General features: G+C 40.5%; 1 protein-coding gene across 8 annotated transcripts in view; it reads left to right on the top strand.

Annotated features, from left to right (window-relative positions):
- The window catches only part of dop1a (DOP1 leucine zipper like protein A), a 222,843-nt gene that overhangs the window by 158,447 nt on the left and 49,446 nt on the right, over positions 1-14,950 (top strand). For all 8 annotated transcript variants that reach the window (XM_072265897.1, XM_072265903.1, XM_072265902.1 and 5 more), the window contains 3 exons: positions 10-114; positions 4,962-5,028; positions 5,151-5,295. In XM_072265897.1, coding sequence (XP_072121998.1) covers positions 10-114; positions 4,962-5,028; positions 5,151-5,295 — 317 coding nt within the window. The remainder of the gene's footprint in view (positions 1-9; positions 115-4,961; positions 5,029-5,150; positions 5,296-14,950) is intronic.

Raw genomic sequence — 14,950 nt, 5'->3', positions numbered from 1 at the left:
CTTTTGCAGGATTCCAGTACAGACTCTAGTTGATAGTTGGCCGTCACTTTTGACACTGCTGAAGGATTCCATTCAACTCTATCTACCCCCACCTGGACAATTCCTCATCCTTGGGTAAGAAGGACAGCTAAATTTGTTAATGGATCTTTTAGGTGGTAGGCACTGGATACATTTTTATGTTTCAATAACAGGGCTGTAAGGCTGCTTTTGTGTTCATTTTAATAGGCCACTTTATACCAACTGTGTAAACTAAACTTGGCTACTTTTAACAGTAGATGGTTGTTGGGAGAATCAGAGGCATGCTAGTTAGGATCTGAGAGTGAAAAGGTGACAGGGAAGTGTGGGCAATAGTTTTGCTGTGAGACTTGCTGGGCCAATTGGCCTTCTCCTGTGTCATTATGAAATATGGAATGTGAAAAAAACACACCAATCTTTGCCATCTTAATCCTTTAGTAACTTGATATGCCTGCAATAACAGAGGTGTGACAGAAAAGGAAAATCAAAGTATCAGGTCATCTGTTCCTCAATGAAGAATTATAAAGTTGTTAATTTGCTTATGCTCTTGATGATCATTTAGAACAATTAACTAACACACAAAATGTGTTCCTGCTGAAGGGTCTTAAACCGAAATGTCGACAGTTTACTCTTTTCCATAGATGCTGCCTGGTCTACTGAGTTCCTCCAGTATTTTCTGTGCTTTGCTTGGATTTCCAGTGTCTGCAGATTATCTTGTGTTAGTTGAGTTGAGGCCTCCGTCGGTCAGAGTCGACCATGGATATTGCATCCTGGCTGCCTAGTTACACAAGCCAGGACAGTACGGTATGGAGAGCAAGCTGTTGCCCATGTAGCAAGCTCCTCCTCTCCATGCATCTGATCAACCCAAAGGAAAGGCAGAGATCAATACAGTTTGGTACCAGCAGTGTCACAGGAGTTGCCAGTAAGCTTTGAACTCAAAGTAGGATTGCCTTAGGGACTTCAGCTCTAGATTTTTCCCTCGAGGTTTGCACCCAAAGTGCGTACAGCCACAAGGAGTTGAGGTTTGAGATCAGAGTTTTCCTTCTAGATGAACTGCCAGCCACGGCTGACGAGTCCCATCTACCCAAAGCGACTAGTTTTAAGGCACCAATAACCCGCCTTTGCCCCTTCTTCTGTCAGTAGAAACGGTTCCGCCCGGTTTAGTCACACATGAAGGCCAGGAGCTGGACTTGGTTGTCAGAGGCTATTTGAGGTGCACACCATTGGGAGCATTTAATAGGTAGTAGGAGATTGTCCCCATTACCACCCCCATCTATAACAACCTTAAGGAACCTTATCTAGTTTTATCTCGTGTTAAAACTATAATTATATGTTTTAGAAACGGAGATGTTGGGGAGGCTTTTTCGCACAGAAGGTGGTTTGTCCAGGGATAGAAAACTGCACTAATGAAATCAATGAAACAAATGCAGAGGTCAACATTGAAGTGTGGGCTGAAGGGCCTGGTTCTGTACTGTACAATTCCATGACTGTGTCCCTTGTAATTCTTTAGTAATTAATTCAGTGGGCTTGGGATTTCTAATGGAGATAACATGGTTAGAAGTAGTTAATAATTTTATCCAAAGCTGTTGAATGCCAATGTTTGTGAAGGTAGTCTTCCAGTTGTCTCAAGTATTGAGTGGGGTTTACATAGAAACATAGAAACATAGAAAATAGGTGCAGGAGTAGGCCATTCGGCCCTTCGAGCCTGCATCGCCATTTATTATGATCATGGCTGATCATCCAACTCAGAACCCCGCCCCAGCCTTCCCTCCATACCCCCTGACCCCCGTAGCCACAAGGGCCATATCTAACTCCCTCTTAAATATAGCCAATGAACTGGCCTCAACTGTTTCCTGTGGGAGAATTCCACAGATTCACCACTCTCTGTGTGAAGAAGTTTTTCCTAATCTCGGTCCTAAAAGGCTTCCCCTCTATCCTCAAACTGTGGCCCCTTGTTCTGGACTTCCCCAACATCGGGAACAATCTTCCTGCATCTAGCCTGTCCAATCCCTTTAGGATCTTATACGTTTCAATCAGATCCCCCCTCAATCTTCTAAATTCCAACGAGTACAAGCCCAGTTCATCCAGCCTTTCTTCATATGAAAGTCCTGCCATCCCAGGAATCAATCTGGTGAACCTTCTTTGTACTCCCTCTATGGCAAGGATGTCTTTCCTCAGATTAGGGGACCAAAACTGCACACAATACTCCAGCTGTGGTCTCACCAACGCCTTGTACAACTGCAGTAGTACCTCCCTGCTCCTGTACTCAAATCCTCTCGCTATAAATGCCAGCATACCATTCGCCTTTTTCACTGCCTGCTGTACCTGCATGCCCACTTTCAATGACTGGTGTATAATGACACCCAGGTCCCGTTGCACCTCCCCTTTTCCTAATCGACCACCATTCATAACTTCACATTTATCCACATTAAATTGCATCTGCCATGAATTTGCCCACTCACCCAACCTATCCAAGTCACCCTGCATCCTCTTAGCATCCTCCTCACAGCTAACACTGCCACCCAGCTTCGTGTCATCCGCAAACTTGGAGATGCTGCATTTAATTCCCTCATCCAAGTCATTAATAAATATTGTAAACAACTGGGGTCCCAGCACTGAGCCTTGCGGTACCCCACTAGTCACTGCCTGCCATTCTGAAAAGGTCCCGTTTATTCCCACTCTTTGCTTCCTGTCTGCTAACCAAGTCTCCACCCACACCAATACCTCACCCCAATACCGTGTGCTTTAAGTTTGCACACTAATCTCCTGTGTGGGACCTTGTCAAAAGCCTTTTGAAAATCCAAATATACCACATCCACTGGCTCTCCCCTATCCACTCTACTAGTTACATCCTCAAAAAATTCTATGAGATTCGTCAGACATGATTTTCCTTTCACAAATCCATGCTGACTTTGTCCGATCATTTCACCGCTTTCCAAATGTGCTGTTATCACATCCTTGATAACTGACTCCAGCAGTTTCCCCACCACCGACGTTAGGCTAACCGGTCTATAATTCCCCGGTTTCTCTCTCCCTCCTTTTTTAAAAAGTGGGGTTACATTAGCCACCCTCCAATCCTCAGGAACTAGTCCAGAATCTAACGAGTTTTGAAAAATTATCACTAATGCATCCACTATTTCTTGGGCTACTTCCTTAAGCACTCTAGGATGCAGACCATCTGGCCCTGGGGATTTATCTGCCTTCAATCCCTTCAATTTACCTAACACCACTTCCCTACTAACATGTATTTCACTCAGTTCCTCCATCTCACTGGACCCTCTGTCCCCTACTATTTCTGGAAGATTATTTATGTCCTCCTTAGTGAAGACAGAACCAAAGTAATTATTCAATTGGTCTGCCATGTCCTTGCTCCCCATAATCAATTCACCTGTTTCTGTCTGCAGGGGACCTACATTTGTCTTTACCAGTCTTTTCCTTTTTACATATCTATAAAAGCTTTTACAGTCCGTTTTTATGTTGCCTGCCAGTTTTCTCTCATAATCTTTTTTCCCCCTCCTAATTAAGCCCTTTGTCCTCCTCTGCTGAACTCTGAATTTCTCCCAGTCCTCAGGTGAGCCACTTTCTCTGGCTAATTTGTATGCTTCTTCTTTGGAATTGATACTATCCCTAATTTCTCTTGTCAGCCACGGGTGCACTACCTTCCTTGATCTATTCTTTTGCCAAACTGGGATGAACAATTGTTGTAGTTCATCCATGCAACCTTTAAATGCTTGCCATTGCATATCCACCGTCAATCCTTTAAGTGTCATTTGCCAGTCTATCTTAGCTAATTCACGTCTCATACCTTCAAAGTTACCCCTCTTTAAGTTCAGAACCTTTGTTTCTGAATTAACTCTGTCACTCTCCATCTTAATGAAGAATTCCACCATATTATGGTCACTCTTACCCAAGGGGCTTCTCACGACAAGATTGCTAATTAACCCTTCCTCATTGCTCAAAACCCAGTCCAGAATAGCCTGCTCTCTAGTTGGTTCCTCGACATGTTGGTTCAAAAAACCATCCCGCATACATTCCAAGAAATCCTCTTCCTCAGCACCTTTACCAATTTGGTTCACCCAATCTACATGTAGATTGAAGTCACCCATTATAACTGCTGTTCCTTTATTGCACACACTTCTAATTTCCTGTTTAATACCATCTCCGACCTCACTACTACTGTTAGGTGGCCTGTACACAACTCCCACCAGCGTCTTCTGCCCCTTAGTGTTACTCAGCTCTACCCATATCGATTCCACATCTTCCCGGTTTATGTCCTTCCTTTCTATTGCGTTAATCTCTTCTTTAACCAGCAACGCCACCCCACCTCCCCTTCCTTCATGTCTATTCCTCCTGAATATTGAATATCCCTGAACATTGAGCTCCCATCCCTGGTCACCCTGGAGCCATGTCTCTGTGATCCCAACTATATCATAATCATTAATAACAATCTGCACTTTCAATTCATCCGCCTTATTACGAATGCTCCTTGCATTGACACACAAAGCCTTCAGGCGCTCTTTTACAACTCTCTTAGCCCTTATACAATTATGCTGAAAAGTGGCCCTTTTTAATGCTTGCCCTGGATTTGTCGGCCTGCCACTTTTACTTTTCTCCTTAGTACTTTTTGCTTCTACCCTCACTTTACACCCCTCTGTCTCTCTGCACTGGTTCCCATCCCCCTGTTGTGAACTAACCTCCTCACGCCTAGCCTCAATGTTGAAAACACTGTAGCATCAGTATGTATCAGTGTGTAGCTTTGGGAGTTACTTATCCAAAAATTAATGTCACCACAACCAGTTAGCCAGTTATTTACATTACTTTTGATGGGACTACCATGTTTGGCTACAAACCACTTAGTTAGAAATAATGAATGGTGTTTAACATTTTGCATCTGTCAACCAAGAGAGAGATGTTTTAATGCAAGTTTGTCCTTGATGTGTTTCCAGAGTGCTCAATGAGTTCATCATGAAAAATCCCAACCTGGAAAGCAAAAAGGACCAAAGAGATCTCCAGGTCAGAGTTGTTACATTTTGCAGATGTGCTTCTCTTGATTAATTGATTTTATATTTCTGTTCCTCTGTGAAATCAGCAGTCTGTGCATATGTGTGTGTGAGTGTGTGTCTTTGGTTCCCTAGGATGTAACCCATAAGATAGTGGAGGCCATTGGGACCATTGCGGGCTCCTCCCTGGAACAAACCACTTGGCTCAGGAGGAACCTAGAAGTGAAAGCCTCTCCACAAATCCTGGTAGAAGGAAGCAACCTCGAAAGAGATGTTGAAGGTATGAAAATTCATGTATTAAAAGGGCCACGGGTCTGTTGTAGAACAGAGGGAGAGGGGGTTTCAAGTGCAAGAAAGTGGGGACACAGGATTACCAGGTGGTGAAGAAGGCCTTCCTTCCTTGGTCTAAAGTTGGGATGTCACATTACAGCTGTACAAGCGTTGGTGAGACCACAGTTGTGTGTATTTCTGGTCACCATGCTAAAGAAAGAGTGTAATGGAACTAAAGAGGGTGCAGAAAAGATGTTGACAGGACTGACGTGTTTCAATTATAGAGAGAGACAAAATCGGTTGAGACTTTTTCCTGGTATGAAGGAGGGTGAGTGACTAATTTACAGAGGTTCCTAAATCATAAGAGGCATCTATAAGGTGGATGGTCACAGTCATTTTCCAGGGTAAGGGAGTCTGAAATTAGAGGATGCAGGTTTAAGGTGAGAGGGGAAAGATTTAAAGGGGCCTGAGGGGTATCTGTTTCATACAGAGGGTGGTGGGTTATAGACTCAGCTCCCAGAGAAAGCGGTAGAGGCAGGTAGTAGTATTACAAGATATTTGGACAAGTACGTGGATAGGAAAGAATTTGGGGCAAGTGCAGGTAAATGGTACCAGCTCAGATAGGCATTTTGGCCAATAGACCTGTTTCTGTGGCAAAAGGAGCTTGATTGACTCTATGAGTATGTTCTATAGTGGATGTTCATAGGCACTGTGGACCATCTGTAAGAGCAGAAATGGCTATACTATACCCACAGTGTGTACTCTCACAACTGGACATATCCCTCCCTTTCCTGTTACCCAACCCTACCTCAGAGAGAATTGCACGAGGGCAGGCTAGCAGCACCTGGCGCATCTCCAAGGTGGCTTGACGTTGGCAGAATTGAGCAATCAGACAGTCAAAGGATCGGATCAGATCTCTGCAGTTTTCCCAGATTTAGTTGTGAATTGTAGTGGACAAAGTTCCAAGAATGTCCTTATTTTCAATAATAGCATGTGAGTGTTAGAGACACGGTCGCAACCAGGAATACCAAGTGGATAATCCATCATGACTACTGCCAATTCAGTGCACTTTGTAGCTGAAGGACTGGATCCAGCAACATCCTCGCTCTGGTATTGAGAACCAGCCAAGTCTCGAGTCAACCTTGGTCTACACTCTGGCACAGAAATTTTTTCTGTTCTCTCTGCCCCAATCGTTCTATACCCTAATACATCGTTATTTCCTCATTTTTCTCCATTTATGATAAAAGGTCATTGTCGTAAAATGCTACTTCTCTCTCTCTCTATCAATGCCACTTGATCCACTAAATGTCTCCAGCCATTCCTGTTGTTGTTATTGACCATTAATAACAAATTGCAGATGTAGGAATCTGAAACAAAATGACAGAAATGCTGAAAGAGTTCAGTCAAGCACGATCTGTGGACAGAGAAATGAGTTAATGTTTCAGATCAACAACCCTTCATCAGGGGTACGTCACGTGATGACCTGGGATTGAGACGTGTAAATCCAGCTCTCCCGTAAAAAATCAGCAAAGTACCGTTTAAACAAAGCAAAGTTAATAAATACTTTCTGAAAACTACTTATAAACTTCGCAAGACTACTTTACGATATGCCTCGTAAACCACAACAGAAGAAGTCTGTCGTTGCGAAGTTGCCGCGAGATGGGAAGGAAAAAGGGCATACTGCAGCGATGGAGCCTCGAAATCAGGTTGGATCTCCTTCGGAGGAGAAGTATTTTATCTCTAGCATAGAAGAACAGGGAGCAATGGCGGCGGTAGCGGTCTCTAGGAAGAAGATGCCGGAAATGCGCATGCGCAAAGAAGAACGCATGCGCAAATTGACACAACTCAAACTACAAGAACCGACGGTCTCTGCAAATGAAAGTGACTCAGAGTCAGAATTGGATTCCGCAGAGAACACAGATGAAGAAGAGGAGGAAGAACTGGAAGAGACTGGAAGTAAAGGAGGTGTTGGAGACATAAGAGAGGCTTTATTGCAAGTAACGGCGGAACTAAAAAATTAAGAACAGAGCTTAGAGACATGAAGATGTGCTATGATAAATCTATGAAAAGACAGGACAAAATGGATAAGAAACTTCAGAAGATGGAAAGAACAATAGAGCATATTAGTGATAGAGTGGAAAAAACAGAAAATAATATACTTGTCTGGAACACGGAAAGAAATCGACTCTTGGAGAAAGTGGTCGTGTTGGAAAATTTTAGTAGATGAAATAATATTAAAATTGTTGGTCTTAAAGAAGGTATAGAGGGAGACAATCCAAAAGAATTTTTTCAAAGATGGATCCTGGAAAATTTACAAATGAAAGAGGAAGACCAATCAATTGAAATTGAGCGGGCACATAGAGCTCTAAGACCAAAACCATAAGATGACCAATATCCACGATCAATTTTAATAAAATTCTTAAGATTTCAAGACAAAGGAAGGATTCTACAGGTGGCTGCTCAAGCTGCCAAGAATAGAAAAGGGCCATTGATGATAGAAGGGAAGAAAATTTTTTTCTACCCGGACATAAGTTATGAGCTTTTGAAGAGAAGGAAGAAATTTAATCCAGTGAAAAAAGTCCTATGCGATCACGGTTATCAATTTATATTGTGTTATCCTGCAACCTTGAAGATTTTTTTGGCTGGTGGAGAAAAAACATTTTTTGATGATCACTGGAAAGCGGAGGAGTTTGTGCGAGATTCTTTGACTATTCACCAGATACAAGAACAAACCCAGAGGAGCGAGATAGATTGAAGATGAAGATTTTGTCAAGGAATAGACTTGGTGGATTTTTAAAGGCGGATGAATATATAAATATGTTATTAATTATATGAGGGAGGGGAAGAAAGGTTAAAATTTGAGGAATACTAGCTGGGAATAGTGACATTATTTTTATATATATATATAATGTTTTTGTTGCAGGGGAGCTGGAAGAAATACTGACCAATCGCTACGCTATTCATGTGTGCAAGCGTGGCTTTAGCCACAACCTGCAAAATGGAGGGGGGTAGTGTTGTGTATCTTTTCATTCACAACATTAGTAGAGGGGTATTTTGTTTTTTCTTTTTTTGTACCGTATCTATCTTTTATTTCTTTCTTTTTGCCTGGATGGTTGGGAGGGAAACACATAGCAACATGGTGAAGTTCAAAGAGATTCCCCAAGGATCTATGAGAGTTAAGAAGTTAAGTAATGTTTTAGATTGGAGTAACTTTGTTCAGAATAATGACTAATTTATTGAATTTTTTGAGTTTTAATGTTAATGGGCTTAATGGACTGGTGAAAAGAAAAAGAATCTTAACATATATATTAAGAAAATGAAGATAGATTTAGCCTTCTTACAGGAAACGCATTTAACAGAAACAGAACATCAGAAATTAAAGAGAGATTGGGTAGGTAGTGTTGTTGCAGCTTCATTTAATTCAAAAGCGAGGGGAGTAGCAATTTTGATCAATAAAATGTTACCAATTAGAATACAAAATGTAATAACTGATTTTGCCGGGAGATATGTGATTATACACTGTCAACTTTTTTCTGAATTATGGACTTCCATGAATATTTATGCACCAAATGAAAATGATGCAAAATTCATACAAGAACCTGATTTGAATTTGGCTGATGCACATGAAAAAATATTAATAGGAGGAGATTTTAATCTTTGCCTAGACCCAGTCTTAGATAGATCATCTAAGGCTGTCACAAAATCGAAGTTAGTAAAACTAACTTTATCATTGATGAAAGATTTAAATTTGATAGATATATGGAGAAGAATTAATCCTAAAGAAGGAGACTATTCGTTCTATTCTAATAGACACAAAACTTAATCGAGGATAGATCTTTTCCTATTATCAATGCATATTCAACACAGAGTGAAAATTATGGAATATAAAGCAAGAATATTATCAGATCATTCTCCTCTATTAATGACAATAATAATGACTGATAAGGAAGAAGTGGCTTATAGATGGAGATTTAATTCAACATTATAAAAATGTCAAGATTTTTGCGATTTTATGAAAAGGCAGATCCAATTTTTTTTGGATACAAACTCTCATTCAGTGGATGATAAATTTATACTATGAGATGCGATGAAAGCATATCTGAGGGGTCAGATAATAAGTTATATGTCTAAAATTAAGGAAGTATATATGGCAGAACTAGATCAATTTGAAAAAGAGATTACAAAATTAGAAAAAGAATCTCAAAGACATATGTCGGAAGAAAAACGAAGGCAACTTGTCAATAAGAAGTTACAATATAATACGCTTCAGACATACAGAATGGAAAAAGCAATCATAAGAACTAAGCAAAGGTATTATGAGTTAGGTGAGAGAGCACATAAAATTCTTGCCTGGCAGTTGAAGACAGAACAAGCTTCCAAAACAATAAGTGCAATTAGAACAAGTGCAAATAAAATATCTTATAAACCTCTTGAAATAAATGAAACCTTTAAAAGTTTCTATTCTGAATTATATCAATCAGAATCACAAAATGATGTTAATGAGATAGAAAGATTTTTATCACAAGTAGCTCTTCCAAAATTGAATTTGGAAGAACGGAAGGGATTAGATATGCCTTTTACATTAAAAGAGGTTGAAGAAGCTTTAGGTTCAGTCCAAAGTAATAAAATCTCCAGAAGAAGATGGTTTTCCACCTGAATTTTATAAAAAGTTTAAAGATTTATTATTTCCTCCCTTTATGAAGTTAATACGTCAAGCAGAAAAAATACATGAACTCCCAGAATCTTTTTCAACAGCGATTGTAATAGTATTGCCAAAAAAAGACAGAGATCCTTTAAAACCAACATCATATAGGCCTATTTCTTTATTGAATACGGATTATAAAATAATAGCAAAAATTTTATCAAAATATTTACCAAAATTAATACATATGGATCAAGCAACACACATCAAAGTTGCTGGTGAACGCAGCAGGCCAGGCAGCATCTGTAGGAAGAGGTGCAGTCGACGTTTCAGGCCGAGACCCTTCGTCAGGACTAACTGAAGGAAGAGTTAGTAAGAGATTTGAAAGTTGGAGGAGAGGGGGAGATCCAAAATGATAGGAGAAGACAGGAGGGAGAGGGATAGAGCCAAGAGCTGGACAGGTGATAGGCAAAAGGGAATACGAGAGGATCATGGGACAGGAGGTCCGGGAAAAAAGACAAGGGGGGGGACCCAGAGGATGGGCAAGAGGTATATTCAGAGGGACAGAGGGAGAAAAAGGAGAGTGAGAGAAAGAATGTGTGCATAAAAAGATGGGGTACGAGGGGGAGGTGGGGCCTTAGCGGAAGTTAGAGAAGTCGATGTTCATGCCATCAGGTTGGAGGCTACCCAGACGGAACATAATGTGTTGTTCCTCCAACCTGAGTGTGGCTTCATCTTTACAGTCGAGAAGGCCGTGGATGGACATGTCAGAATGGGAATGGGATGTGGAATTAAAATGTGTGGCCACTGGGAGATCCTGCTTTCTCTGGCGGACAGAGCGTAGATGTTCAGCAAAGCGGTCTTGCAGTCTGCATCGGGTTTCGCCAATATATAAAAGGCCACATTGGGAGCACCGGATGCAGTATATCACCCCAGTCGACTCACAGGTGAAGTGTTGCCTCACCTGGAAGGACTGTTTGGAGCCCTGTTTGGAGGAAGTGGGAGGAGCCAGAAGGAGAAATTATTAAGAGTAAGGACTAATTCCGCGAGACGGAGCAGAGTGGTGGTAGAGGGGAACTGATAGGTCAATTCCGCTAGACGGAGCAGAGTGGGAAATTCAAGCAATTCAATTCTTCCTCCAAACTAAAGGTGTAGCTATGGGCACCCGTATGGGTCCTAGCTGTGCCTGCCTTTTTGTTGGCTTTGTGGAACAATCTATGTTCCGTTCCTATTCTGATATCTGTCCCCCAATTTTCCTTCGCTACATCGACAACTGCATTGGCGCTGCTTCCTGCACGCATGCAGAATTCGTTGACTTTATTAACTTTGCCTCCAACTTTCACCCTGCCCTCAAGTTTACCTGGTCCATTTCTGACACCTCCCTCCCCTTTCTAGATCTTTCTGTCTCTGTCTCTGGAGACAGCTTATCCACTGATGTCTACTATAAGCCTACTGACTCTCACAGCTATCTGGACTATTCCTCTTCTCACCCTGTCTCTTGCAAAAACGCCATCCCCTTCTCGCAATTCCTCCGTCTCTGCCGCATCTGCTCTCAGGATGAGGCTTTTCATTCTAGGACGAGGGAGATGTCTTCCTTTTTTAAAGAAAGAGGCTTCCCTTCCTCCACTATCAACTCTGCTCTTAAACGCATCTCCCCCATTTCACGTACATCTGCTCTCATTCCAACCTCCCGCCACCCCACTAGGATAGGGTTCCCCTGGTCCTCACCTACCACCCCACCAGCCTCCGGGTCCAACATATTATTCTCCGTAACTTCCGCCACTTGCAACGGGATCCCACCACTAAGCACATCTTTCCGTCCCCCCGTCTCTCTGCATTCTGCAGGGATCGCTCCCTATGCAACTCCCTTGTCCATTCGTCCCTCCCATCCCTCCCCACTGATCTCCCTCCTGGCACTTATCCGTGTAAGCGGAACAAATACTACACATGCCCTTACACTTCCTCCCTTACCACCATTCAGGGCCCCAAACAGTCCTTCCAGGTGAGGCAACACTTCACCTGTGAGTCGACTGGGGTGATATACTGCATCCGGTGCTCCCGATGCGGCATTCTATATATTGGCGAGACCCAACGCAGACTGGGAGACCGCTTTGCTGAACATCTACGCTCTGTCCGCCAGAGAAAGCAGGATCTCCCAGTGGCCACACATTTTAATTCCACATCCCATTCCCATTCTGACATGTCCATCCACGGCCTCCTCTACTGTAAAGATGAAGCCACACTCAGGTTGGAGGAACAACACCTTATATTCCGTCTGGGTAGCCTCCAACCTGATGGCATGAACAATGACTTCTCTAACTTCCGCTAGGGCCCCACCTCCCCCTCGTACCCCATCTGTTACTCATTTTTATGCACACATTCTTTCTCTCACTCTCCTTTTTCTCCCTCTGTCCCTCTGAATATACCCCTTGCCCATCCTCTGGGTCCCCCCCTCCTTGTCTTTCTTCCCGGACCTCCTGTCCCATGATCCTCTCGTATCCCCTTTTGCCTATCACCTGTCCAGCTCTTGGCTCCATCCCTCCCCCTCCTGTCTTCTCCTGTCATTTTGGATCTCCCCCTCCAACTTTCAAATCCCTTACTCACTCTTCCTTCAGTTAGTCCTGGCGAAGGGTCTTGGCTTGAAACGTCGACTGTACCTCTTCCTACAGATGCTGCCTGGCCTGCTGCGTTCACCAGCAACTTTGATGTGTGTTGCTTGAATTTCCAGCATCTGCAGAATTCCTGTTGTTTACTTATGGATCAAACAGGATTTATTAACAATAGACAATTGGCAGATAATGTAACTCGGCTACTCAGTATAATTCATTTGGCACAAAAAAGGGAGGAGATGAGTATAGTAGTAGCCTTGGATGCAGAAAAAGCATTTGATAGATGGAATGGGATTTTTTATTTAAAGTATTAGAAAAATATGGGATAGGAACATCTTTTATAAACTGGATTAAAACTTTAAATACTAACCCTAATGCTAAAGTAATGACAAGTACTCAAATTTCAACACCATTCCAGTTAAAAAAGGTCAACTACAGAAGGTTGTCCATTGTCACCTGCTTTATTTGTACTGGCGATAGAGCCATTAGCAGAACTAATTAGAATTGATCCAGATATTATGGGTTTTAGAGTAATCAGGAGGAATATAAAATTAATCTTTTTGCTGATGATGTTTTGATTTACTTAACAAACCCACAGCATTCGTTACATAAATTATCTTCTAGATTGGATGAATATGGGAAGGTATCAGGTTACAAAATAAGTTGGGATAAAAGTGAAATTTTACCTCTTACTAAAGGAGACTATAGTCAATGTCGGTTAGCAACCCAATTTAGATGGCCGGTAAATGGTATAAAGTATTTAGGTATAAGACTTGATAATGATGTAAAGGATTTATATAAATTTAATTATTTACCACTATTGAAAAAAAATTCAAGAAGATCTTGACAAATGGATGATACTACCAATAACATTAGTGGGTAGAGTCAATGTTGTAAAAATGAACATATTTCCTAGATTACAGTATTTGTTTCAAACATTACCAGTACAATTGCCACAGAAATTTTTTCAAGAGTTAAATAAATGTGTGAGAAAATTTCTTTGGAAAGGTAAGATGTCAAGAATATCATTGGAAAAATTGACATGTAAATTTGAGTTAGGAGGGTTACAACTTCCAAACTTTAAGAATTGTTATAAAGCAAATCAACTTAGATTTATTGCATCTTTCTTTGATGATTGAAAACCAGCATGGATTAGAATAGAATTAGATAAGATAGGAGAAAATAGACCTGAAGATTTTATATATAAATGGGAATCTAAATGGATACGGGAAAAGAAAGAATCTCCTATATTAAAACATTTGATTGATCTATGGAATAAGATAAATGTTGATAATGAAATACAGAAATCTTTATTAGCAAGTAGACCTTTGTTCCAAAACAGACTTATTCCTTTTACAATGGATAATCAACTTTTATATAATTGGTACCAAAAAAGGATTAGATCTATAGGAGACTGTTATGAACAAGGTATATTGATGTCATTTGAACATCTAAAGCATAAATATAAAATATCAAATAACACTTTTTTTTGTTACCTTCAATTAAGGGCTTACTTAAAAGGCAAATTGGGTCAAACAATGTTTTTGCTAAAACCTAATGAAATTGAAATTTTAATTCAAAATGGAAAAATTAAAAAATTTATTTCTTGTATGTATAATTTGATTCAAAAACAGGGAATTAAACAAGGAATCCACAAGTCAAAACAAAAATGGGAAATGGATCTGAATATTAATATTGATGAAACAAATTGGTCAAGACTGTCTTGACAGTATGACAAATACAATAAACGTTCGACTTAGATTAGTACAATATAATTTTTTACACCAATTATATATTACACCACAAAAAATAAATAGATTAAATTCAAATCTATCTGATCAATGCTTTCGGTGTAATCAAGAAATTGGTACTTTCTTACATTCTACTTGGTCTTGTTTCTAAAATTCAACCTTTTTGGATAAATTTAAGAGTCTTAATGGAACAAATTACTGGAACTCAATTTCCACATAACCCTGTATTATTTCTATTAGGTGATATTGCAGGGGTAAAACCGAAACTTAAATTGAATAAATATCAGAAAGAATTCATAAAAATTGCACTGGCAGTAGCTAAGAAGGCTACAGCAGTTACTTGGAAATCTGATTCGTACTTAAGTATGAATCGTTGGAATAAGTGAAATGGCTAGTTCTATTCCACTCGAAAAAATTACTTGTAATTTAAGAGATAAATATGAAACATTTTTGAATATTTGGCGCCCTTATTTACGAAAGATAAGATGGCATATTTGGTTGCTCTGGTGATAAAGATGTTGGCCCCTTGGGGAAAGTAATAAATAAATATACTAAATTTATTTTGAATCCCATGGAGCATGTGGAAACCTTCCAATATCCAGGCAGTTCTTTTTTTTCTTCTTTCTTTCTTTCTTTCTTTCTTTTCTTTTTAGGTAGGAGTAT

The sequence above is a fragment of the Mobula birostris genome, chromosome 8 (assembly GCF_030028105.1).
Source record: "Mobula birostris isolate sMobBir1 chromosome 8, sMobBir1.hap1, whole genome shotgun sequence".
NCBI classification, from domain to species: Eukaryota; Metazoa; Chordata; class Chondrichthyes; order Myliobatiformes; family Myliobatidae; genus Mobula; species Mobula birostris.
This window is presented reverse-complemented; position numbering and strand designations above follow the sequence as displayed.